Genomic DNA, 24920 nt, shown 5'->3' with positions numbered 1-24920 from the left:
AAGTGTGTGCCAGGGTGCACTGGTGTGCCCTAGAAGATTTCCAGGTGCACCCTATGGTATTCCAGAGAAATATGTGCCTGTCAGGGACCAAAAAACCAACAGGGTTTTTGGAGTTTAGATTTTTGGGAGGCAGAGGTGTGGAGAATTGGCTATAAGCTGACAGTCTGCCCAACCCCCCACCTCACTTGCCTGATTAGGTCGCAAAAGGCTGTTAAGCTGTGTTGCTGGATTGTTTACACTATCCTCCATGTTCTCTGGAAAGACTGGAGGCAAGTTTCTTCTATCCTTTGTTTGGTGTAAAGTTAAGATGATATGTATGGTGGGGGTTTTCTGCACTCAACACAATTAAGAGTAAAAAGGGAGGAATTCTTCAATGTATTGATGAGGAAATGAGAGTTTGCCTTTCAAATATATGCCCAAACATTGACAAAATTGCTAGGATACATCAGGCCCATGTTTCTCATAAACACAAGAATGAAAAAACTTAACACATTCGTGTGGGGACCTGCCAAATTTACTAAATCTTACTAAGAATGTATCTATATATAAAAAGATAACTTTTCTGTTGTTTTTAAAATTTTTAACCCCTTTTTTACAAATTGTAAAAAGCATAACTCAAAAAAATGTAACATAAAAATGTTTTTTAATGTCAGAATAAATTAAATTTTGTTGTATTTATTTTGTTTAATTACCATAAAAGTACTCTTGGATTTTTTTTTAATATTTGACATAATTATTATAACATATTTCTCAGAAGTTTGTATATAATGCGCCTACAATTAATTGTAGGATTTTAAATGCGCCTCGACTTCAAAGAGTTTGAGAAACACTGCCTTAGGATATTAAATCAGAATAAGAGGTTATGGGTTAATCTATACAAATACAGATTTAAAAAAAAGATTTAGATGTGTGTACACATACATATATTCCCTAGGTCTGTCCCCTGAGAAAACCTAGGAGCTATAACATCCCAATAGCAATGAAGATTGCAAACACCCGGATCTTAGTTAGTAAATACAACACTACACAAAAAGGAACATCAGCTCATCCCAGGTACAAAGAGGGAAGTATACAGAATCTAAAACTTTTGCTGGGCCAAAAAAATACTCAAAGAATAAGAGAATATGTCAAAAGAATGAGTTAAAAAGAATAGAATACAGTGCTTCACTAATGGTGGCACAGTGGATAAAGCGTTGACCTGGGACATTGTAGTCCTGAGTTAGAAACTCAAGGTCGCTGGCTTGAGCGCGGGCTCATCGAGCTTCAGCAAGGTTCACCAGCTTTAGCACAGGGTCGCTGGGCTTAAGTGTGGAATCATCAAGCAATGGCATAGCAAACATAACTGGTGCCCAGGGCACGACACTTTATTGGCATCCCCTATCCCCTAACTATGCTTCTACTACGCTTTTCTTGTTTGTCTTGGAGACCATTTGGTACCCCTCTGCAAGTGGCACCCGGGGCATGATAGACCTCCTTGCCCCCCCCTCGCTACACGACTGTCATCAAGATGATTCCACAGTAGCTGGCTTGAGCTCAAGGTCACTGACTTAAGCAAGGGGTCACTGGCTTGGTTGGAGTCTCTTGGTCAAGGCACATATGAGAAGCAATCAATAAACAGCTAAAGTGCTGCAACTATAAGTTGATGCTTCCTTTTTTTTTTTTTTTTTTTTACAGAGGCAGAGATAGACAGGGACAGACAGACAGGAACGGAGAGAGATGAGAAGCATCAATCATCAGTTTCTCGTTGCGCGTTGCGACTTCTTAGTTGTTCATTGATGGCTTTCTCACATGTGCCTTGACCGCGGGCCTTCAGCAGACCGAGTAACCCCCTGCTGGAGCCAGCGACCTTAGGTCTAAGCTGGTGAGCTCTTTGCTCAAGCCAGATGAGCCCGAGCTCAAGCTGGCGACCTCGGGGTCTCGAACCTGGGTCCTTCTGCATCCCAGTCCCACACTTTATCCACTGCGCCACCACCTGGTCAGGCTATAAGTTGATGCTTCTTATCTCTCTCTCTCTTCCTCTCTCTCTCTCTCTCTCTCTCTCTCTTGCTCACTAAAAATAAACAAACAGAATTTTAAAAATAGAACAGAACCTACCTTGCACAGTCTCCCACTGACCAAATAAAAAACAATAGGAGTAACAGGATAAATGATGATAATCCATTACTATTTAATGGTACTGGATATAATATGAATCCATGAGTCTACTAAAATAAATAAATGAATGAAGAGATGAACAAAGATTTCTCCTCTTAGTAGAATGCAAACTAATCAATTCAGAACAGTAAAATGAAAACAGAAAATCAGCCTTTGGTAACTATCACAGTGATAATTATTGCTGATTCAGGCAGGAGACATCAATGGGGACTGAAGCTGGTGGGCTCAGGTTTTAGGAAGAGGAAGGTTTTGAAATAATGTCAGGGTAATTTCACTTATGGGATTTATTAATCACACGGGGAGAAACAGTATCCTTGTGGTGAAGGCTGGCAGACACTAACATGACCAGTTGGTTCAGGTTACCATCACCCAGAGAGAGACAGGAAAACATCAGGTTGGATGAGACAGAGGAAACATGTGATGATCAGTCAACTGTGTGAAGAGCATGGTGACCAATGGCCCCTTAGGACCCACCACTGTCCTTATTTTCTGAGGCTTTGCATGCCCTGGGCTGCTCCTAGACCAGGGGTCCCCAAACTACGGCCTGCAGGCCACATGCGGCCCCCTGAGGCCATTTATCCAGCCCCTGCCGCACTTCCAGAAGGGGCACCTCTTTCATTAGTGGTCAGTGAGAGGAGCACATTGACTATCTCATTAGCCAAAAGCAGGCCCATAGTTCCCATTGAAATACTGGTCAGTTTGTTGATTTAAATTTACTTGTTCTTTATTTTAAATATTGTATTTGTTCACGTTTTGTTTTTTTACTTTAAAATAAGATATGTGCAGTGTGCATAGGGATTTGTTCATAGTTGTTTTTTTTGTTTGTTTTTTTTTTCATTTTTCTGAAGCTGGAAACAGGGAGAGACAGTCAGACAGACTCCCGCATGTGCCCGACCGACCGGGATCCACCCGGCACGCCCACCATGGGGCGACGCTCTGCCCACCAGGGGGCGATGCTCTGCCCATCCTGGGCGTCGCCATGTTGCAACCAGAGCCACTCTAGCGCCTGAGGCAGAGGCCACAGAGCCATCCCCAGCACCCGGGCCATCTTTGCTCCAATGGAGCCTCGGCTGTGGGAGGGGAAGAGAGAGACAGAGAGGAAAGCGCGGCGGAGGGGTGGAGAAGCAAATGGGCGCTTCTCCTGTGTGCCCTGGCCGGGAATCGAACCAGGGTCCTCCGCACGCTAGGCCGACGCTCTACCGCTGAGCCAACCGGCCAGGGCCTCATAGTTTTTTTTTAGTCTGGCCCTCCAATGGTCTGAGGGACAGTGAACTGGCCCCCTGTGCAAAAAGTTTGGGAACCCCTGTCCTAGACAATGACTGAGTGGTTACATAGGAGAGGGCTCTTATTCTGAAAAATATAAACTGGAGGAGTTAGGGTTAACAGAGCACCATATGGACAGCTCTCTCAAATGGTTCAGAAAGAGCTAAAGACAATGGGTTATCCAAGTAGGTAAAATGACTAGCAAATGCAGTGAAATGTTAACAGGTGGGGAATCTGGGCAAAAGGGTTATATTCCCACAAGAGTTAAGTTTGAAATTATTTCAAAATAAATTATTAATTTAAAAATCTCCTAATAGTATAATGAATTTCCCTGAAGATGATAAGATATACACATCTACTGGAATGGACCATTTTTTTGCAAAGATCTTCAGCGCTGGTGAGGAAAAACCAAATGTGAGGTGCAGACACAAACTAAGCAGAACAGAATGATTTCTAATAAGGTAGTAAACTTTCACCTTTTTGAACTCTCATTGTCATTTTTTTATCTCCTTCCCCCAACAGAAGACATTAGGTTCTATTCACTTAGTTCTAAACATAAAATTATAAAATGTCCAAAGGAAAAACAAAATCGAGCATATCATCAAATTTTTTACCATATATATAATTAGTAGTGTGAGTGGTGGTGGCGCTATTAAAAACAAGTAAAAAAATAAGATAAATGAGAACAACATTCTTCCCACTGTAGTAGCTCTGTTTAGTTGAAGCCAGTAGATAAAAGGAAAATTAGAAACACAACAAATAAAAAAGATAACCTTCCTCATGGATGCCTAAAGCAGAAATATGAGTAAGCAAGACAATGCTGATGTCTTACAAGACTTATCAGAGCAATCACTACCTAAGGTATATAAATGTCTAATCATTATACTGTACCCCTGAAACTAATATAATAGTGTATGTCAATAGCAATTTAAAAATAAAAACATATATAAAAATGGATTTGACTCAGTTTTTTTATGAACCCAGGAATGTACATAAAGATAACATATCTACTGCTGGAATGGATACCATTGAACTATATAAACATTATGAAGCCTTGGACATATGACAGTTTTAGTGTACTGAGTTACTAATCTACTAGCTTTGGGGGATGGGTACACAACATAATCAACAGTTCAAATGCTACAGAAATGTTCACCTAAAACCTGATTACCCTTATTGACCAGTGTCACCCTGTTAAAGTTAATTTCCTAATGAAATGTTTTTAAAAAGCAAGATAAGTGTACATTCCCCCAGTGTACGTTAAATTCCTTCAACCTAGCAAATTCATATCATTTGTTACCACTATTTAGCAGAAAATCTGATGTAACCAACATTTCCTTGACTGTTCTGTTCCGCAAAATCTTGTCAGCTTTCATAAAGGTCAATCAATTCTATCTGGCCATGTGGCAAAAGAGCAGAGCTTTGTGTCTACCTTCCTCTCCTCATTTTCCCAGTCAGGATTTCTTAACCAATACAAGAAAGCAACATGGAAGGACGTATGACAGTATGTGTGCTGCATGAAGAAAGTTCCATGTAACTCTTCACACCCCCTGACCCCATCACCAGCCAATAGATCTCAGGTCCCTGTCATTTCTTCCCCACCTGCATACAAAACTTTTCTTCCCTATTTGTCATTTCCTAGCCTTCTGGGTTGACTGTTACTAATAGAAAAGACCACAATCCCATTGAATGCATCAAGAAAACACAAGCCTGACCTGTGGTGGCGCAGTGGATAAAGCGTCGACCTGGAAATGCTGAGGTCACCTGTTCGAAACCCTGGGCTTGCCTGGTCAAGGCACATATGGGAGTTGATGCTTCCAGCTCCTCCCCCTTCTCTCTCACTGTCTCTCTCTCCTCTCTCTCTCTCTTTCTCCTCTCTAAAAATGAATAAATAAAAAAAAAAAAAAAAAAAAAAAAGAAAACACAAGAAACATCGGATTCTATATAGTTTAGAGGCCATAGCTGGCCAAAAACCTCTTATAACTATTTCTCCAGTCTCAGAGCTAGAAAAGGTGCTTGTTTTACCTAGAAATAACTATTTCCCCTATTAAACAAACACATTAACAAAATAAAACCTATAGCCAGGGTGTCTGAGAAACCTAGATGCATTTCCCACTCCAGGGAGAAAAAGAATCAGGCTCAATTCCCTAGAAATCAGAAAAAACATGAAGATGATCACTCAGAAAGTTATATAATGTCTAATCACCAGGGTGAACCCCTGAAACTAAGATAATACTGTATTTCAAATGTAATTGAAAAATAAAAATTATTAGAAAAAGGAAAAAAAAAAACATGAACAATCCTAATGGCTATCATCTCTGAAGGAATAATTTTATGTGGTCCCAAGGAGGTTCTAGCCTCATTTCCCTCCTCACTCTACAGCACACTCCACCATCACGTGATGAATTAGTTAACGGAAAAGAAAAAAATTTAGTTTTGTATTAATTTGGATCCTAAATTCTATCACGTTGGACTTCTGCTGCATAACTTAAGCTAAGTTAGAGTTTTCTGGTATTTAATTAGTTTCTCTTAAATTGTTATAAATGAGCCTGACCAGGTGGTGATGCAGCAGGTAGCACGTCAGCCTGGTACGATTAGGACATGGGTTCGAAACCCTGAGGTCGCTGGCTTGAGTGCAGGCTCACTAGCTTGAGTGTGGGGTTGCTAGCTTGAGTGTGGGATTATAGATTTGACCCCATGGTCACTGACTTGAGCCCAAGGGTCACTCGTTTAAAACTCAAGGTTGCTGGCTTGAGCTCAGGGTCACTAGCTCAGCTGAAGCTACTCAGTCAAGGCACTATGAGAAAGCAATCAATGAACGATCAAGGTGCTACAATGAAGAATTGATGCTTTTCATCTCTCTCTGTTCCTTTCTGTCCCTTTCTCTCTCTCTCTCTCTCTCTCTGTTGCTAAAAAAAAATTGTTATAGATGATTATAAACAACTATATAAACAGGCCACTAATTTAAAACAAGTCTATTTGAAAACTGAAGTACTTTCACAATATGTCATTTCAACCTTCTAACTCTTGCTTCTAGAACATAAAGTCCATAAGTACTAAAGTGTTCAGCTCATAAACTACAGTGACAGATCTTTTATTTCACAAATAAGAAAACTGAAGCTCAGAGATCACAATTCTGCCCCCATAATCAGGCAGTTGGAAGTCACACAACCAGCCTCTCTCCACGAAACCAGGCTTACCCAGGAAAACCTGAACAACATACTAATTATTTAGTTTCTCAAACAGAAATTGATGCACTTGGTACAACCAGTTTAAAAACTGTTTGGCTATTCTTTTAAAAATTAAATATATACTTAACATGTGATCCAACCATTTCACTCCCACTTGAGCCAAAAGGAATGAAAGTATGTGTCTATGTATCTGTACAGACATGTCACAAATGTCCACAGTATCTTTACTTATATGGGCAAAACCTATGAAGATCACCATTGTCAATAAAGCTATTTAAATAAAAGTTCATGTACATACTTGACATTCATTAGTATTTCTTTCTCAACTGTTTTTCGACGAAGTAGAAAGCCACTCTTCACTTTCACTCGATAGCAGATGTTATGAAAACTTAACACAGCTCCTTCAGTAAATGTCTTCAGGTCCTTGGGGGTCCTCCCAGGGAGGCCACAGGTGTTTTTTTGTGTCATTGAAATAAAAACTGGGTCATTATTAGAAGCCATCTGGAGAGTTTCTGCCTTTCTGTAGAGGGAAAAGCAACAGTAAGGTGATAGTCCAAAAAAAATTAGATTGTAAATACTAGGTAACAATACACTTAAAACAAGTCCATTTTGCCTGACTAGGTGGTGGCGCAGTGGATAGAACGTCAGACTGGGATGCAGAAGATCCAGGTTCGAGACCCCGAGGTCGCTAGCTGGAGCATGGGCTCATCTGGCTTGAGCAAAAATCCCACCAGCTTGAACCCAAGGTCGCTCGCTCCAGCAAGGGGTTACTCGGTCTGCTGAAGGCCCACAGTCAAAGCACATATGAGAAAGCAATCAATGAACAACTAAGGTGTTGCAACGCGCAGTGAAAAACTAATGATTGATGCTTCTCATCTCTCCGTTCCTGTCTGTCTGTCCCTGTCTATCCCTCTCTCTGACTCACTCTCTGTCTCTGTAAAAAAAATTATAAGGTCTACCGGAAAGTACTGTCCGTTTTTGGAATAAAACAAAATACAAATTTTCTTACCATCAATAAACTTTATTAAATAATATAATTGCCATTATTATTAATGATTTCTTGCCAGCCTGAGGGCAATTTGTATATCCCATTTTTGAAAAATGTTTTATCTTTTGATGCGAAAAACTGAACCAGTGCTTGTTTGATATCTTCTTCATTTTTGAATTTTTTGCCCTTCAAAAAATTTTGTAAGGACAAAAACAAGTGATAGTATTATTCCTTCACCAAACACTTTCAATAAATTTCTACATGCTTCTGTGGCATTTCTTCCTTGTTGAAATTCGTAAAAATTACAGTGGCATAAATGAACTTTATCAGTAGCCATGGGTACACTATCGCTTCACACATAAGACTAACGTGAATCAACTTTATTTTAGTTAATTTGCTACGTCAGTATGTATACATTAAGTGATAAAAATAGAGAGGCACACATGCGCCAAATAAACATGTGCTTACGTGTCGAAACTTGTTGTGATAGAAACGGACAGAACTTTCTGGTAGACCTTATAAATAAATAAATTAATTTAAAAATTTAAAAAAATATTAAAAAAAAGTCCATTTTGGTACAAAGTTCCAGTTATAAAATAAATAAGTCCCAGAGATGTAATGTATAGCATAGTAACTATAGTTAAAAATACTGTGTTTTTTGCCTGACCTGCGGTGGCGCAGTATATAAAGCCTTAACCTGGAATGCTGAGGTTGCCGGTTTGAAACCCTGGGTTTGCCTGGTCAAGGCACATATGGGAGTTGATGCTTCCTGCTCCTCCCCCCTTCTCTCTCTCTCTTCTCTGAAATGAATAAATAAATAAAAAAAAAATACTGTGTTTTAGCCCTGGCCCGTTGACTCAGCAGTAGAGCATTGGTCGGGCATCTGGAAGTCCGGGTTTGATTCCCGGCCATGGCACACAGAAGTGCCCATCTGCTTCTTCTTCCTTCCCCCTCTCCTTTCTCTCTCTCTCTCTCTCTCTCTCTCTCTCTCTCTCTCTCTCTCTTTCCCTTTCACAGCCAAGGTTCCACTGGAGCAAAGTTGGCCTGGGCATTGAGGATGTCTCCATGGCCTCCACCTCAGATGCAAGAATGGCTCTGGTTGCAGTGGAGCAATGCCCCGTATGGGCCAAGCATCGCCCCCTGGTGGGCATGCCTGGTGGATCCTGGTCGGGTGAATGGGGAGTCTGTCTGTCTGCCATCCACACACCCCCTCATCCTGCTTCTCACTTCAGAAAAATACCAAAAAAAATAATACTGTATTTTATATTTAAAAGTGACTAAGAGGAACTCTTTAAAATTCTCATCACCAGAAAAGAAAAACTTATAACTGTGTGGTGATGGATGTTAACTAGACTTACTGCGGTGATTATTTCACAATATAAACAATCATTGATTCATTATGCTAAACACCTGAAACTAATATTATATGACAATTATATCTCAATGTAAAAACAGTAAAAAGAGCCTGACCAGACAGTGGCATGGTAGATAGAGTGTCGGACTGGGATGCAGAGGACCCAGGTTTGAGACCCCGAAGTCGCCAGCTTAAGCGTAGGCTCATCTGGCTTGAGCAAAAAAAAAAAAAAAAAGATCACCAGCTTGTACCCAGGTCACTGGCTCGAGCAAGGGGTCACTCGGTATGCTGAAGGCTTACAGTCAAGGCACATATGAGAAAACAATCAATGAACAACTAAGGTGTCACACTGAAAAACTGATGATTAATGCTTTTTATCTCTCTCTGTTCCTGTCTGTCCCTATCTATCCCTCTCTCTGACTCTCTGTCCCTATAAAAAAAAAGTAAAAAGAAATCTAAATCTTAATAAAGAATGTAATATACTTCATTAGTCAGTTTTATATTAAGTACATGTCATCATAATTAAATGGATAATTAAGTAGTGTTTTATAATGATCTATGATTTTTTTAGTTAAATGTAAAAACTTTTGACATGATTAACAAACCTTATCTTAACAAACTAAGATAATACTGTATTTCAAATGTAATTGAAAAATAAAAATTATTAGAAAAAGGAAAAAAAAAAACCATGAACAATCCTAATGGCTATCATCTCTGAAGGAATAATTTTATGTGGTCCCAAGGAGGTTCTAGCCTCATTTCCCTCCTCACTCTACAGCACACTCCACCATCACGTGATGAATTAGTTAATGGAAAAGAAAAAAAATTTAGTTTTGTATTAATTTGGATCCTAAATTCTATCACGTTGGACTTCTGCTGCATAACTTAAGCTAAGTTAGAGTTTTCTGGTATTTAATTAGTTTCTCTTAAATTGTTTTTTATCAAAATTCAAAATTGAAATAAAGTCTTTTCTTTAACCTGAAACAAACTTTGAGATTTTCCAAAAAGTGTTCCTTGGAACATTTCAAAGAATCTTTCCTTATAAAAGAGAAATATTAAGTTAATTAGGCATATTTGGTATCTTACTTCTCATTGGAAGCATTGCCAAATAAGTAATACAAAAACCTCTAGGCCCTGGCTGGTAGAGCTTTGGATCAGCGTGTGGGTGTCCTGGGTTTGATTCCCGGATTTACGGTCAAGACAGATAGGAGAAGCAACTATCTGCTTCTCCGCCCTTGTCCCTCCCTTTCTTTCTCTCTCTCTCTCTCTGTCTCTTTTCTCACAGCTGTAGCTCAATTGGTTTGAGTGCATCAGCCCCGGGTGCTGAGGATGGCTCCATGGAGCCTCACCTCAGGTGCTAAAAATAGCTAGGTTGCAAGCATGACCCCAAATGGGCAGAGCATTGGCCCCTGACGGGGGGTTGCTGGGTGGATCCCAGTCGGGAAGCATGTGGGAGTCTGTGTCTTTATCCCCCTTCCTCTCACTCAGAAAAGAAGAAAAAAAGCTTTCTAGAGTATATTGTAGAGGTAAATATTATTAATATAAGTATTCCCAAAATTGTATGATTCTATAAATCTAATGTCCTGATATGTTTTCATTTGTAATTCTAGTTGTTACCTTAAAATGTTGTGTGTTGCAGAGAAAAGCAAATTTGTCAACTGCATTGTAATCAGATCCTTACCTATGATATTTTAAGTCCCTGTCATTTACAGAGTAAATGCCTTTCTCTGGTACTTTGCAAATACTATGTTACATCTTCAGAGAGATTTATGGAGAGAAATCTGACATTCAAAAACATCGGTTTTAGGCCCTGGCCGGTTGGCTCAATGGTAGAGCTTCAGCCTGGCGTACAAGGAGTCCCGGGTTTGATTCCTGGCCAGGGCACACAGGAGAAGCGCCCATCTGCTTCTCCACCCCTCCCCCTCTCCTTCCTCTCTGTCTCTCTCTTCCCCTCCTGCAGCCAAGGCTCCATTGGAGCAAAGTTTGCCTGGGCGCTGAGGATGGCTCCGTGGCCTCTGCCTCAGGCGCTGGAATGGCTCTGGTTGCGGCAGAGCATCGCCCCAAGATGGGCAGAGCATCGTCCCTGGTGGGCATGCCAGGTGGATCCCGGTTGGGCGCATGCGGGAGTCTGTCTGACTGCCTCCCCGTTTCCAACTTTGGAGAAATACAAAAAAACAAACAAAAAAAAAACACACACACCGGTTTTAGACCTATGATGACACAGTGGATAAAGCATGGACCTGGAATGCTGAGGTTGCTGGTTCCAAACCCCAGGCTTGCCTCGTCAAGGCATATGTGAGAAGCAACTATGAGTTCTGCTTCCTGTTCTTCCCCCACATTCTCTGTCTCTTTTTTCTCTCTCTCTCTCCTCTCTATAAATCAATAAATAAAATCTTAAAAAAAATTAAAAACACAGGTATTCTGATAAACTTTCAGATCATACCATTAAAATGGGTGAAGGTTTCCAGAACTCTAAGGAAAAACTGGATTCATTAAACTGCTAATGTAAAAATCAAGACCAACAAGAATGAATAACATAGGATTGAACGAACTGACAAGAATGATTATAATTTTTATGACTTTCTAATTGAAACACTATTGTTTTTTCAATCTTGCTTTTCCAGATGTAAGGAACTTTTTTCCTCCTAAACTACTTAGAGCTGTTTGGTTAATTATACCTTTGAAAGCAGAACTGAAACATTTATCTTTTCTCTCCACCTGACCCCCCCAGTATAAGGAAACTTTTAGTGAGTATTTCTATTTTCATGGCCATGTAATTACTTGTATAAGTTCAGTACGAATCTCTTCTCCTTGTTAACAGGACACAATGAAAAACATTGGTTATATCAGCAAGGCTATATTTGAGAAAGACATGCTTAGTCTCAGATATGCTTTAAAGAACAAAAAATGAACTATGGAAGCCTCCTTCGAAAAATTGGCCTGGTACCTAGTTTACGGGGTTCCCAGCGGCCTTACCAGGTAGACCTAGGCATTTAGCTTTCTCTGCTTTTAATATTAAATGCATTAAGGGAGACAAAGAAATTAAACACAACAATTTACAACCAGGCAATTATTTATACTGGAAAAGATACCTCCCCAGGGGGGCTCTTTACAACCAAGATGAAAAGGACTCTATCAAGTACTCTTAATTAATTTGTGTGAGGCAACAGAGGATTTAATATTAAAAATTACTCAGAAGTGAAGGAAACAGCATCTGTTGTGGACAGGTAAACCAAGATTCCAGATAACGCCTGTATAATCTCCAGGCTTATATAAAAACTTTCATTTTTTCCTTTTTTCCTACTTCATTTCCTTCCTAAATCACAATTAATATGAGAGGTCAAGCACTCACTATAATAGCTATTGTTCCCTTTCCCCTCTTAATTTCTGACTGGAAAGATAAGTTAGCATTGGATATTGTCTTTAAACCTACTTCATAGTTCAAAATGTGCAACTAGTTGCACACCTAGTCAAAGGTGTTAGATCCCAGAGAAGGTTCCAGATATGGAAGAATACTTTTCCCTTGGGAAGGTGTTGCAATGCATAAACACATAATTACAAACATCAATAACCTTAGTGGAAATTGCAGGATCTATGAAATACTAAACTAAGAAAAATCTTTAGATTCCCTTGCATAACTTGTATTAAATAATAGAATTGCTTTTGACCATATCCTAGCTGAACCTGGTGGCGTTTGCTGTGTTGTTAATACTTCTTATTGCACTTGGATAAAATGCCTTTTGTCAAGTAGAGATACAACTAGATAAAATACAGGCAAAGGCAAAAATTTAAATACAGTGCCCACTTATACTTCATGGGTCATTGATATCTTCAGTTGGTTGCCCTCAGATATTGCCTCCTGATTTAGATTTATTCTCCAAATTGGACCTAACATTTTGTTTGTTATTACAGAAATTTTTGCTGTTATAAAACTTTGTTTTGCATAATTAGATGTTATAAAGAAATCGCTAGGATATGATGATCATTAAGGCTACGAGACTCCATGTGAGATACCTCAAGAAACAACAGATGTTTGCCCTTAAAAGGACAGAACAATAAAGCCTTCTGGTGCCCATGTTGTTCAAACGTGGCCTCAGGTTCCTGAGAAAATCATTTTTCCTCCTATGTGGAAAATACCAAGAATGAGCATGAGCCTGCCTAGCAATGAGAAATGAAAGATCCTTTTATTAACTGACCAGTATTGCTTTCATGACTGATCAGTGATGCTTTCAAGAAAAGATCTCAATCAAAAAGGAAAATGTAAAAAAATAATAGAAACAGAGCCACTTCAAAATGGAGTCAGAGCTACCATCCCAGAGAAACTGCCTTACACATCTAATTCTTCAAACTTTTAAAGTGTTCAAACTGGGCAAAATAACCTTTGGGCTGGACTTAGAGCAGCCTGTATCCCAAATAACTATTTGCAAAACCAATAGGAAAGCAGACATCATGACTACTGGACCAAAAATGAAAGACATTCTCTAGAATTAGCTTCACTGTGTTAATTCATCCCCACCTATAGAAATTCCTTCCTTGGCTTAATAACACCCATAGAAATTTCTCCCTTCTATTCATATAATTATTTCCCTACTCTTTGTCATAAATACCCCTTGCCTTCACTGCCGAATCAGCATAGTATTCTTATTTCTGCATGAATCAGTACTTCCACAATACTAGCTTCAAAGAACTATGAGGTAGGGAAAGAATCAAGAGATGGAGGAGTTACAGCTAATGAATTTTTAAAGGGGAAGATGATGAAAATGTGATGGTTGCACAAACTGTGTACTTTAAATGGCTGATTTGTAGCATCTGTGAATGCTTTCTCATAGCTGTCATTAAAAAACTATGAGGGCAAAGTCATCCAGACACTTTATCAATTATTGGATCACACCCTGGAGTAAAGTGAGAACTGATTTCTTAAAGGATACACTTGAGCCTCCTGTAAACTTATATATCTTATATTCTATACAGCAGATGGCCATTCAGATTCACTAATTTTTACTAAAAGTTCTCAACCTTAACCCCAATAAGCAACACAGAATAAACCTTCCCACTCGATATATGTTTCAACTGTTGCCAAACTTCTATCAGAAACTCTTGACAGAGAGAAATATAGAGTATTTTAAAGTACATGAGGTCTACCTATCCCTCTAGAGCAGGGGTAGTCAACCTTTTTATAACTGCCGCCCACTTTTGCATCTCTGTTGGTAGTAAAATTTTCTAACCGCCCACCGGTTCCACAGTAATGGTGATTTATAAAGTAGGGAAGTAACTTTACTTTATAAAACTTATAAAGCAGAGTTACAGCAAGTTAAAGCATATAATAATATAATTACTTACCAAGTAATTTATGTCGGATTTTGGCAGAATAAATCTTTATAAAACAACTTACTATAGTTAAATCTACCTTTTTATTTATACTCTGGTTGCTCTGCTACCGCCCATAATGAAAGCTGGAACGCCCACTAGTGGGCCGTAGGGGCCATGTTGACTACCACTGCTCTAGAAAATCTAGATTTATTCCCAATCCATTAAACAGCAGCATGTGTGAGCACGGGGTTTCAGCATCCAACAAGTGTTTTTAATAACACGTAGAGTAAGGAGAATTACAACTACAGCAAATTGTCTTAGAAGATGCACCATTGCAGGTACTATTGAATGGACACACAGGATGCTTTCCCAGGGCCACTGTTCAATCTGCTCTACATCCTGTGACACAAGACAGTTCCTCAGAGGTAAGCGCCAGCTAAAGCTTCTCTAAGGAGCTGATCTGTCCCTCCAACCATCTTCACTGAATTGTGTGACTGCTGGCCTCCAGGATGCAACTTAATTTAAGTAGAGTCTTTCCATCCCTCTACGTCCATTCTAATGTGCCCCCCACAGGAACTCTACTCTGGGGCGGGGGGAGGTTGTGTAACACTGCTCACCTCAAGTGCTTCACAGAGGCTTAATAAATAAACACAGATATAAACTTGGGGCCTATTTTAATTCCTTCTTGATGCAAATGAATGTATTACTTACAAGAGCTCTTGCTGAATGCCCAGGGTCTGGAACAAAGATGACCAATAAACATGTGTTACTATGAATCTACTTTATTTTCTAAAAGTGAAATGAGTTTCAGGTGAAATCTATTAGCCAAGAAAATGAAACTAGGCAACGTTACAAGTATTTTAATTGTTTGGTAGATTTGCAACCTAACTAATTTTTCTGTTTGGTTCTAATTTCTTCAGTTTTATTTTTAATCAATATTGTGATAAACTGGTTAACTCTTAAAAATTAATTTTTAAACTATTCACAGAAAAAAATGCATAAGGGAGCTCAAACATCTTTAGGAAATTATCCACCTAAGCTCTGAACAAACTCTATGTCCTGGAGATTTAAAAAAAAAAAAAATACAGCCTCGCCTGTGGTGGTGCAGTGGATAAAGCATTGATATGGAATGCTGAGGTTGCTGGTTCGAAACCCCAAGCTTGCCCAGTCAAGGCACATATGACAAGCAACTACGATAAGTTGATGCTTCCCACTCCTCACCCCCTTTCTCTCTCTCCCCTCTCTCTAAAAAAGTTAATAAAATCTTAAAAAAAAAATACATTGGTTAATCCCTTTTCTCCCACCTTGTAGTAACTTCCATGCTCAGTAAGTTTTAATCTATCCAATATCAACTCTACTTTCACACATTTGGAGAAGGAAGAGTTTTACCAGCCGGCCCTTAACACACACGACCACACACAAAATCAGTTGCATTAACACATCGTTTTCTGAAAAAGCAGTCTGAATTTTTAGTTTGCATTTCATACTTTCAGATGAAAGTGGTAGAGACTATTTAAAACCTAGTCATCTAAATTGAACACTTTTTCTATTTTCTATCAAATATATTCGCAATACCCGCCAACCTTTCAAGCCACAGATAGCCCAAAGGGATGTCACCACTTGTAGCTCCCATCTCAGGGTCCCTGAGCTCGGAGGCAGAGCGCTAATAATCAGTCATATGAGCGCGGAGATGAGTCCGCCAGACCTTTCCAACCTACCTGAGGATGCAGCTCCTACTTCACAAGGACATCAAGCTCTTGTACTGTACTTTGCAAAACTGAAGCTTTTCTTAAATCTCCCAGCTTCTTTCCAGGCTGCCTCCTTCCCCCGTCCCGCCAATCTCGGTCGGACGGTCCGGGACTCCCTCTAACCCTCCCGCGCGCTCCGGATCTGGTCTCTAACCACCGACTCACGACGCAGCCCGCATGAGGAAAAGCCTGGCCGGAGGCGACCTACGGACGGATGTCCACAGCCCCGCGGACGCCTAACCACCAGGCCCGCGCGCTCCCCGCGAGCCCAGCACTCACGTGCGCAGGAAACACCTGGGTTGGCCGCAGCCCGAGTAGCGGTCAGGGCCGGGAGTGCTGGGCAGCAGTAGGCGAGCGGGAGCGGCGAGGAAGCTAGCGCAGGCCGCCCTGACACCACTTCATAACGCACGTCTGTGGCTGCGGACGCGGAGAGCGCAGGGCGGCGAACCCTCCCCCTGGCCCGGGCTCTCGGGGTCCGCGCCCGAGAGAGGGCGCAAGGCGTGGCGCGGCGGGTCTGGCTGCGATAAGCGCCCCGGCTGAGCCCGCGCCGGGGGTAGCGCAGGGACCGCGTTCCGCACTATTCTTGTCTCCGCCCTCCCGGGCCGGGTCACGGACACGACTTGCCGCAGTACGCAGAGACAAACCGAAAATTCTGTCTCCAGGGCTCGTTAAGAAACGGACAGTTGGCAACGAGCCTTGGTAATCACAGGATGCCATCCCAGCTAATCAATACCTCGTCTGCCCTGGGTGGATTTGGTCACCGCCGGTGGACTGCGCGCCAAAGCACCAGGGTTCGCTGACGCCCAGGCTTTTTTAAATTTCGCCTTTTGCCCATCCAGAGCAAGTAGGCGGTCTCTATTGAATGAGCTTCTAAGAAATCAGGGTCCTGTGCCCCAGGACCAATAAAATCTGGAGCTAAATCTACAAGGGGGCGGCGGGAATGGAGACAAAACTTTTTGAATGGAAATATTACTGTGAATAATTGAACTGCATTCTTCGCACCCCTGTAATAAACACTTCTTGGCAAGAAGTGTTTAATAAACACTGATCATTTGGAAAAGCTGGAAAGTGAGACTGCAGATTCAGGAAAAAGGTTGGCTATCTGGCTTTACGAATGTGTATCTACTCTTAGAAATTAATACTTGCATCTAGATATTTTATAGTTTGCATTTAAAAACATCAGCTAAATTATTTAAGGCTGCACAAGGAACTGTCACTTCTTCACTCTATACAAGAAAGCTTTAGCCAGGAAGTCTAAATAAAAAAATGGATTACCTATAATTTTTTTAATGTTTATTTTTATTTTATTTATTTATTTTTTTAAGTTAGAGGAGGGGAGATAGTGAGACAGACTGCTGCATGCACCCCTACTAGGATCCACCTGGCAACCACTTCTGAAGCCGATGCTCAAGAGCTGGCACCAACCAAGCTTTCCTCAACTCTAGGGCCAACACTAGAACCAATAAGCCACTTGATTCTGGGAAGGGAAGAAAGAGGGGAGAGAGAAGCGGATGGTTGCCTCTCTTGTGTGCCTTGACAGAGAATCAGACCTGGGACATCCATACGTTGGATGACATTCTATCCACTGAGCCAACCGGCCAGGACTGGGATGTTAAAAATGCCATCTCATATACTTTTAAGTTTTTTAAAAGTATATGTCTTTGAAACATCCACTTGGTTGAAACTGGTTTTTTGGATTAAATTTTTGAGTCACTTTAAAGACCCTTAAGAGCCCACATAGAAGCCAAGGTTGGGAAAACTTCTCCAGCGCTGGCTCTTAATTACCGTTTGCAAAATTGAAAACACCCCCTAAAGGATAAAACTTTATATCAGTAAAAATATCAAAAAGGTAGAAGTGAAAAAAAAGTCCAGTAAATCCTGAAGGGAATTCCAAGAAACAACTTATAAAAATAGAGAAAACACATAGAATTGGTTTTTTAAAAGCACATAAAGAAACAACAATGGAACAGTAAGCTGACTATAGCTGTCTGCAATTGTGTAAAATAAAAACAAACCAAACTCCTGTATGAGAAAATAGCTGGCAATACAAGAAAGTACTTATAGTCTGGGTAGGAACATTATGGTTCCTTTTATCTTCTACTTTAGTGTAATTCTCTAAATTTGATATGCTACAATTAAGATATACAACTTTTACATAAAAAATAAATTTTATTTAAAAGTAAAATAAATGAAATATCAGTGTTTGTTTTTACTCAGTAAAATGTTCATATAATAACATGACAGTATTTAGAGTCATAGCTTCATCCAAAATAGGGCAAAACCACTAAAACAAACAAATGAACAAACAAAAAACTATCTGCCTTGTTCTGAGTCTAATTTTTAAAAACATTTTAGCCTGACCAGGCTGTGGCGCAGTGGATAGAGCAGGGGTCCCCAAACTACGGCCCGTGGGCCGCATGCGGCCCCGTAAGGCCATTTATCCGGCCCCCGTCACACTTCTGGAAGGGGCACCTCTTTCATTGGTGGTCAGTGAGAGGAGCACATTGACCATCTCATTAGCCAAAAGCAGGCCCATAGTTCCAATTGAAATACTGGTCAGTTTGTTGATTTAAATTTACTTATTCTTTATTTTAAATATTGTATTTATTCCCATTTTGTTTTTTTACTTTAAAATAAGATATGTGCCGTGTGCATAGGGATTTGTTCATAGTTTTCTTTATAATCCGGCCCTCCAACAGTCTGAGGGACAGTGAACTGGCCCCCTGTGTAAAAAGTTTGGGGACCCCTGGGATAGAGCGTCAGACTGGGATGCAGAGGACCCAGGTTCGAGACCCCCGAGGTCACCAGCTTGAGCGCAGGCTTATCTGGTTTGAGCAAAAGCTCACCAGCTTCAACCCAAGGTCGCTGGCTCTAGCAAGGGGTTACTCGGTCTGCTGAAGGCCCACGGTCAAGGCACATGTGAGAAAGTAATCAATGAAAACTAAGGTGTTGCAACGTGTGACAAAAAACTAATGATTGATGCTTCTCATCTCTCTGTTCCTGTCTGCCCCTGTCCATCCCTCTCTCTGACTCTCTTTGTCTCTGTAAAAAAAAAGAAAAATTAATAAATAAATAAAAACATTTTAGTTTGTGATTATTTTTTATATTGATACCAGTTTATTTGCTAGGTAAAGTTATATTCAATTCTAATTCCACCCTAATACTCTGAAGCTGATTGTTACCATCAAATTCTGATTGACAAATTCAGTTAAAACCAGCATTACATTAATGTATTGCCCTGTAAAGAAATGGGCCTTTAAAAAAATTTATTGATTTCAGAGAGAAAGAAAGGAAGAATGAGAGACAGAAACACCAGTTTGCTCCTATATGTGCCCTGACCGGAGATTGAACGCTCAACCTTTGTACACTGGTTGAGTGTACTATAACCAACCAAGCTGTCTGGCCAGAGCAGAAATGAGTTTTTTAAACTTATGCTAGCATTTTATTTTGGGCTAATAATCTGAAAACACCCTGTTTTATCTTTTAGTGTTTCAAATTTAAGTCACAGAATATTGAGGAGAGAGGAACTTAAAAATAACCTCCCTAATTTTACAGATTAGTCACCCAGTCCAAAGAAAACCAATTTGCACAAGGTCAAAAGTTAGGAGGATAAATGGATGACAGCTTTACTCGAACCAGGGCCCTCCCCCTCCATTTTATGACCCCTCTGTCTTTCTACCTGAAAAGAATAACTGTCCAGTATTTATAGAGCCTGATATTGGGGCTCCCTTTTTCTTTTTTACTTAACTAAGCTTTTTTTTTCCTTATCGCATATCAAGCAAGAAGAAAATAAAAATCTCCTGTAACCCATCAACCACATACCATCAGCTTTTAGTCTTTTTCTGTGCATACATATTTTCTTAAAAAACAAAAACAGATTTATATACAGAGCACAAGGATGAAAGACATCATCTGTGGAGACAGGTAGTCTATGTCTGAATCCTGGCTTTCCTAAAACCTGGAGAATTTGAACTAGTTACTTAGACTTTAGTTATTATTGGTAATCAGGGGAAAGAATCTCTCAAGGTAGTTACAGAGATTAAATGAAATAATGTGTGTGTAAACCACTGAACAGTCATTCTCACTGGTTAGCACTCAGTAAATGGTAGCTATTATTTTGTAAACTGCTCTATTACCAACATGGTTCTCTGCCATTTAATATCTTACTTTAACTTTATATTGCATGGTTGCATGGTATTGAAGTGTTTGTTATATACCATAATTAATTTAACCAATCTTCTGATTATTTACAAAATATCATTGCAGGTATGTCATTGCACATACCCAGATAAGGTTCAGAAAGATAATTACTGAGAATAAAGGTTATACCCATTAAAAAAATTTAATATGGCCCTGGCTGGTTGGCTCAGTGCTTGAACATTGACCTGGCATGTGGAAGCTTCAGGTTTGATTCCTGGTCAGGGTACACAGGAGAGGCAACCATCTGCTTCTCCCCCACCCCCTCCACCTTTCTCTCCCACAGCCATGCCTCTAATGATTTGAATGCATTGGCCCGGGGCACCGAGGATGGCTCCATTGAGCCTCTGCCTCAGGCATTAAAAATAGCTTGGTTGCCAGCAGCCCCAGATGGGCAGATCATTGACCCCAGACAGGGGTTGCTGGGTATATTCCAGTCAGAACGCATGCAGAAGTCTGTCTCTGTATATCTCCTACTGTCACTTAAAAATAAAAAATTAATACTAGTCATTTCTCATGAAAAATATAAACTTTGAACTTGCCTGACCGGGCAGTGGCACAGGGGATAGAGCATTGGACTGGGATGCGGAAGACCCAGGTTCAAGACCCCGAGGTCGCCAGCTTGAGCGAGGGCTCATCTGGTTTGAGCAAAGCTCACCAGCTTGAGCCCAACGTCGCTGGCTCCAGCAAGGGGTTACTCGGTCTGCTGAAGGTTCGCGGTCAACGCACGTATGAGAAGGCAATCAATGAACAATTAAGTTGTTGCAATATACAACGAAAAACTAATGATTGATGTTTCTCATCTCTCTGTCCCTGTCTATCCCTCTCTCTGACTCTCTCTCTCTCTGTCTCCATAAAAAATAGAAAAAAAGGAAAAGAAAAATATATACTTTGAACTTAACATTTTGCATCTAACATGGGGCTAAGCTTTGCAGAAGTAGAGAAGGATACTGTTCTTTCTGGTCCGAGTGTGACATCTCCATAACCCCTGTAAGGCTCATTGGCCTTCCTTGGGCCCCATCCAAAGCCTTGGATCTTGGGAACCTGTGCGTTGTGGTAGAAGCCCAGGGTTTTATTGTCAGAGTATTCCTTTAGGAAAGTCTTAGTAGGTGGCAGTCCAGAAGATGGTGAAGGGTTATTTCCTCATTGTTGGTAGCATGTCAGTATAACTTCGGTACCACAACGTGAAGGAGAGAATCACTAGTCCTTCATCTGATTGGTGATTTTTTGAGGGGATACCCTCAATTTTAATGTACCTGTTGTTTTCCCCTTGTCTGAGATAACTGAAGTCATAGTGACATCTTGTGGCCATTTTATGTAATTATCTGTATCTGTGTCTCTTGTGTCATTTTCCAAATAAAGGAAATACTATAGAGATAGAACACAGGCATAGACTGTAGTTTGAACGACAGTGAATTGGTGGGTTTGTGGCTGGAAATGTCTCACATTTAATAGGAGACCAGAGACACTGTATCACAGTTAGTAGAAGACTGGAGACATTGTATGCATTATGCCATCCTGACTGCCAGTTCTCTCACTTTCTTCGGAAGTGATCTTTAGGAGCTGGGGGGGCGGCATCATTTGCTCTCTGTGGAAGCCCTTTGCTTCCTTGGTTTTTGAGCCGCTGTAAATCCTACTGTCAATGCCCAGACATAGATACTTTCAATTGAAAAAACTTCTAAATTGAGATTTTTTTTTTTAGAGAACTCTCAAATTGGTATAACGACTAGTCGTTAAGACTCCTTTAAAAAGATGAAAATAAAAACATCCCAGAAATTAGAACACAAATCAAAGCCCACTCAGACCCCTTTCTATTTGCCTTCAGATTTTTACAGATATGGTAAAAAAAAAAAAAAAAAAAGGATATTGGAAGTACAATTGCCCAGCACTTAAGAAGAAAAAAAATCACAATTGGACACAAAGACATACAGAATTTAAGCCTTTTGAATTTGCTCTTTCTGCTACTTGGGACTTACATATTCTAACACAAACATTAGGTTAATTAACAAGAGATTAAAAAGACAGAAGAGCCTGACCTGTGGTGGCACAGTGGATAAAACATTGACCTGGAATGTTGAGGTCTCTGGTTCAATACCTTGGGCTTGCCCTGTGAAGGCACATATGGGAGTTGATGCTTCCTGCTCCTCCCTCCTTCTCTCTCTCTCTCTCCTCTCTCTAAACATGAATAAATAAAATCTTAAAAGAAAACAGAAGGGAAAAACAAGGTGGAAATTTTTAAAGATTATTGAGATGTAAGATTATAAAACTTGGTATATTTAATCAGAATTTAAAGGTTTTAATAATTGATCAGAAACCTGGCCAAATTGGAAGTGATTTTGCAAATTCTGATAGGAATATTTTGGAAAACCATCAGGTCTTCTTGCCAAGTAATGAGAAATGCAAACCCAGCCCACAACCAAAGGAGGCTGAAAAATCAAAGCAAAAAATTTCAAGAAAGAGGTACTTTTAAAACACAAGCAGCTGTAGTCTCCCATGCTGGACCCCACCCTGCCCCTGCCTCCTTAAAAATTGTGAAGGGCAAACGAAAAATCTTGTGTCTTCTCTACTAGTAATTGTGTTTTGATTTCTTTGTTTTTCTCTTTATTAGATTTTTTGTAATGTTTTTGTTTGTTTGTATGTTTTATATTTTTTTACCTCTAAAAAGTAGTGTTAATTTTATTTTCCTTTAAATTTTTATTTATTGATTTTAGAGCAAGTGGGGAAAGGAGAGAGGGAAACATTGATTTGCTGTTCCACCCACTTATGCATTCATTGGTTTCTTCTTATATGTGCTCTGATCAGAGATTGAGCCTGAAACCATGGCATATAGGGATGATGCTATAACCATATGAACAAACCAGCCAGGGGTGGTATTGTTAATTTTAATATTTAATGGGCTTATATAAATTTAAAAAATACTAAAAACTATCCATTATTTTCAGGGTCATGTGATCTAGGAAAATATTAATGTTAAAGCTAGGTTAAGTTTGGTTTGAATTGACATGTCTTTTAAAGTTACTAACTTTAAATATAATATCTTGGTACTACCTGGGTTTATAAAAATAATTTCATGTTATCTGTAACAAATATGTCAAGGATATAGATTGGATAATAACTGAATTTAACATCTCATAGAGTTGTTAAGAGCTAATAAATTTCAAGAAAATGCCCTTTTTTTTGTATTTTTCTAAAGTTGGAAAGATATGTGCCACATATTCTTTATCTAGTCTTCTTCTTCTTCTTCTTTTTTTTTTTTTTTACAGTGATTAAAGCCTTTAAGCAAACTCTTGGCCAATACAGCAAGAATTCATAAAAGAGTAGTGTCCTTAACATGTTCACCAAGTCCCAGTTGGCCCCAACACCATGACAAATCCCTGAAAAATGCAACCCAAACCCAGTTCAGTCTGTTAGGAGCTGTCACAGGGAGCAGGAGTCCAGGAAAAGTCCGCATGGCACTGGAATTGTCACAATTCTATATTTTGCAGCTCATGTCCAAGTCCCAATGACCGCTGCTTCTAGCTGGTAATGATTCAGGTAGACTGGAAAAGCCATCTGAAGCATGTGTGGATATGGAGCTTCTGTTCTCCTCTGCCTGGAGAGATGAGACCAGGTTGCTTTTCCCTGGAGCTCTGTGACTGTGGCGTGGTAAAGAGAACCTTAGGATACACTAAGCAGGGTGGCAAAGGTAGATTCATAATAGAAGTTGGCAAAAGGGGGAAAGAGAGCTCTAAATTAGGAGTAGGTCCCAGCCAGAAATATGAGTGGGGCATTGAGGTAGGAGGAATGAAGGAAACACTATATATTAAACAAAGCAGCAGAAAATAGGACTATCAACACCCACAACAGAGATCTTCGAGGGAAGAATAAAAAACTTGACAATTCAGGCAAGACATAGTTAAGTGGCCCTTGTGCAAATGAGATCAGTTTACCTGCTTCTTGGAAGAAATACCCTAGGCTCGTCCACAGTGTCGTAGATGGGGCCGATGGCCCTGGGCACCTTCAGCCTTCAGGGGCAAACCCCAGCTTTCTGGGCAAGGTTAGGTCATAGGTGGCTGGAGCAGGGCTAGAAGAGACTGAACCCTCCCTTAGAGGAGCGAGGGGGAAGCCTGCTTTCCAGTGTCCCTGTTTCCTCACAGCAGAGGCATGTAAGTCTGGCAGGCTTACTTGCCTCAATGATCTTCCTTTCCAATATTGAAGCAGGACCCAGATGGCAACCTATGAGTCCCCTTTGGGGCATTGGCACCTTTAAGGGCGTATCCTAAAAGCTGGTAGTTCCCCTGATCTCTATTGGGCTTTTTCTGCCTCTAGGTAGCTTAAAAGCCATGCTCAGAAGATCTCGCTGAGGGGTTTGAGGATCCCCATCCACCTATATAAATCTTTTCCATATATCTGGAGCTATTTGCAAAAACAGTGTTATTAGCTGGATCAAATAAAGAAGGTAATAGTTTGCAGGAGAAAAAGATTTGGCGTCTCCTATTCATCAGCATTCAAAAGAAATTTAAAATTTTTTTAAGTAAAAAGCATGATATGGTAGACCCATAGGAGTTCCAGGATATGACTACCCCCTTTTAAATTTTTTTAAATTGACCTTAAAATATTTGCTGGGTACACTTTAATAATACCTTAACTTTAAAGATTGTAAGAATGACAAAAATACAGTAAATGCTTTTGCTCCATATGTAGAAGCATTTTCAGTTTAACCAGTTTAGGAAATC

General features: G+C 40.1%; 1 protein-coding gene across 5 annotated transcripts in view; it reads right to left on the bottom strand.

Annotated features, from left to right (window-relative positions):
* LOC136337613 (broad substrate specificity ATP-binding cassette transporter ABCG2-like) overlaps window positions 1-16853 on the bottom strand; it is a 56037-nt gene extending 39184 nt beyond the window's left edge. Inside the window, exons 1-3 of one of the 5 annotated variants that reach the window (XM_066279085.1) lie at window positions 15979-16710; window positions 14972-14997; window positions 6907-7128 (exon numbers count right to left, since the gene is read on the bottom strand). In XM_066279085.1, coding sequence (XP_066135182.1) covers window positions 6907-7109 — 203 coding nt within the window. In that variant the 5' untranslated portion in view covers window positions 7110-7128; window positions 14972-14997; window positions 15979-16710. Of the gene's footprint in view, window positions 1-6906; window positions 7129-14971; window positions 14998-15978; window positions 16711-16741 lie in introns of those variants that run through there. The other 4 variants (XM_066279086.1, XM_066279087.1, XM_066279084.1 and 1 more) reach the window with 4 other exon arrangements.
* Between the last annotated feature and the right edge of the window lie 8067 nt (window positions 16854-24920).

The sequence above is a fragment of the Saccopteryx bilineata genome, chromosome 5, assembly GCF_036850765.1.
Source record: "Saccopteryx bilineata isolate mSacBil1 chromosome 5, mSacBil1_pri_phased_curated, whole genome shotgun sequence".
NCBI lineage: Eukaryota > Metazoa > Chordata > Mammalia > Chiroptera > Emballonuridae > Saccopteryx > Saccopteryx bilineata.
This window is presented reverse-complemented; position numbering and strand designations above follow the sequence as displayed.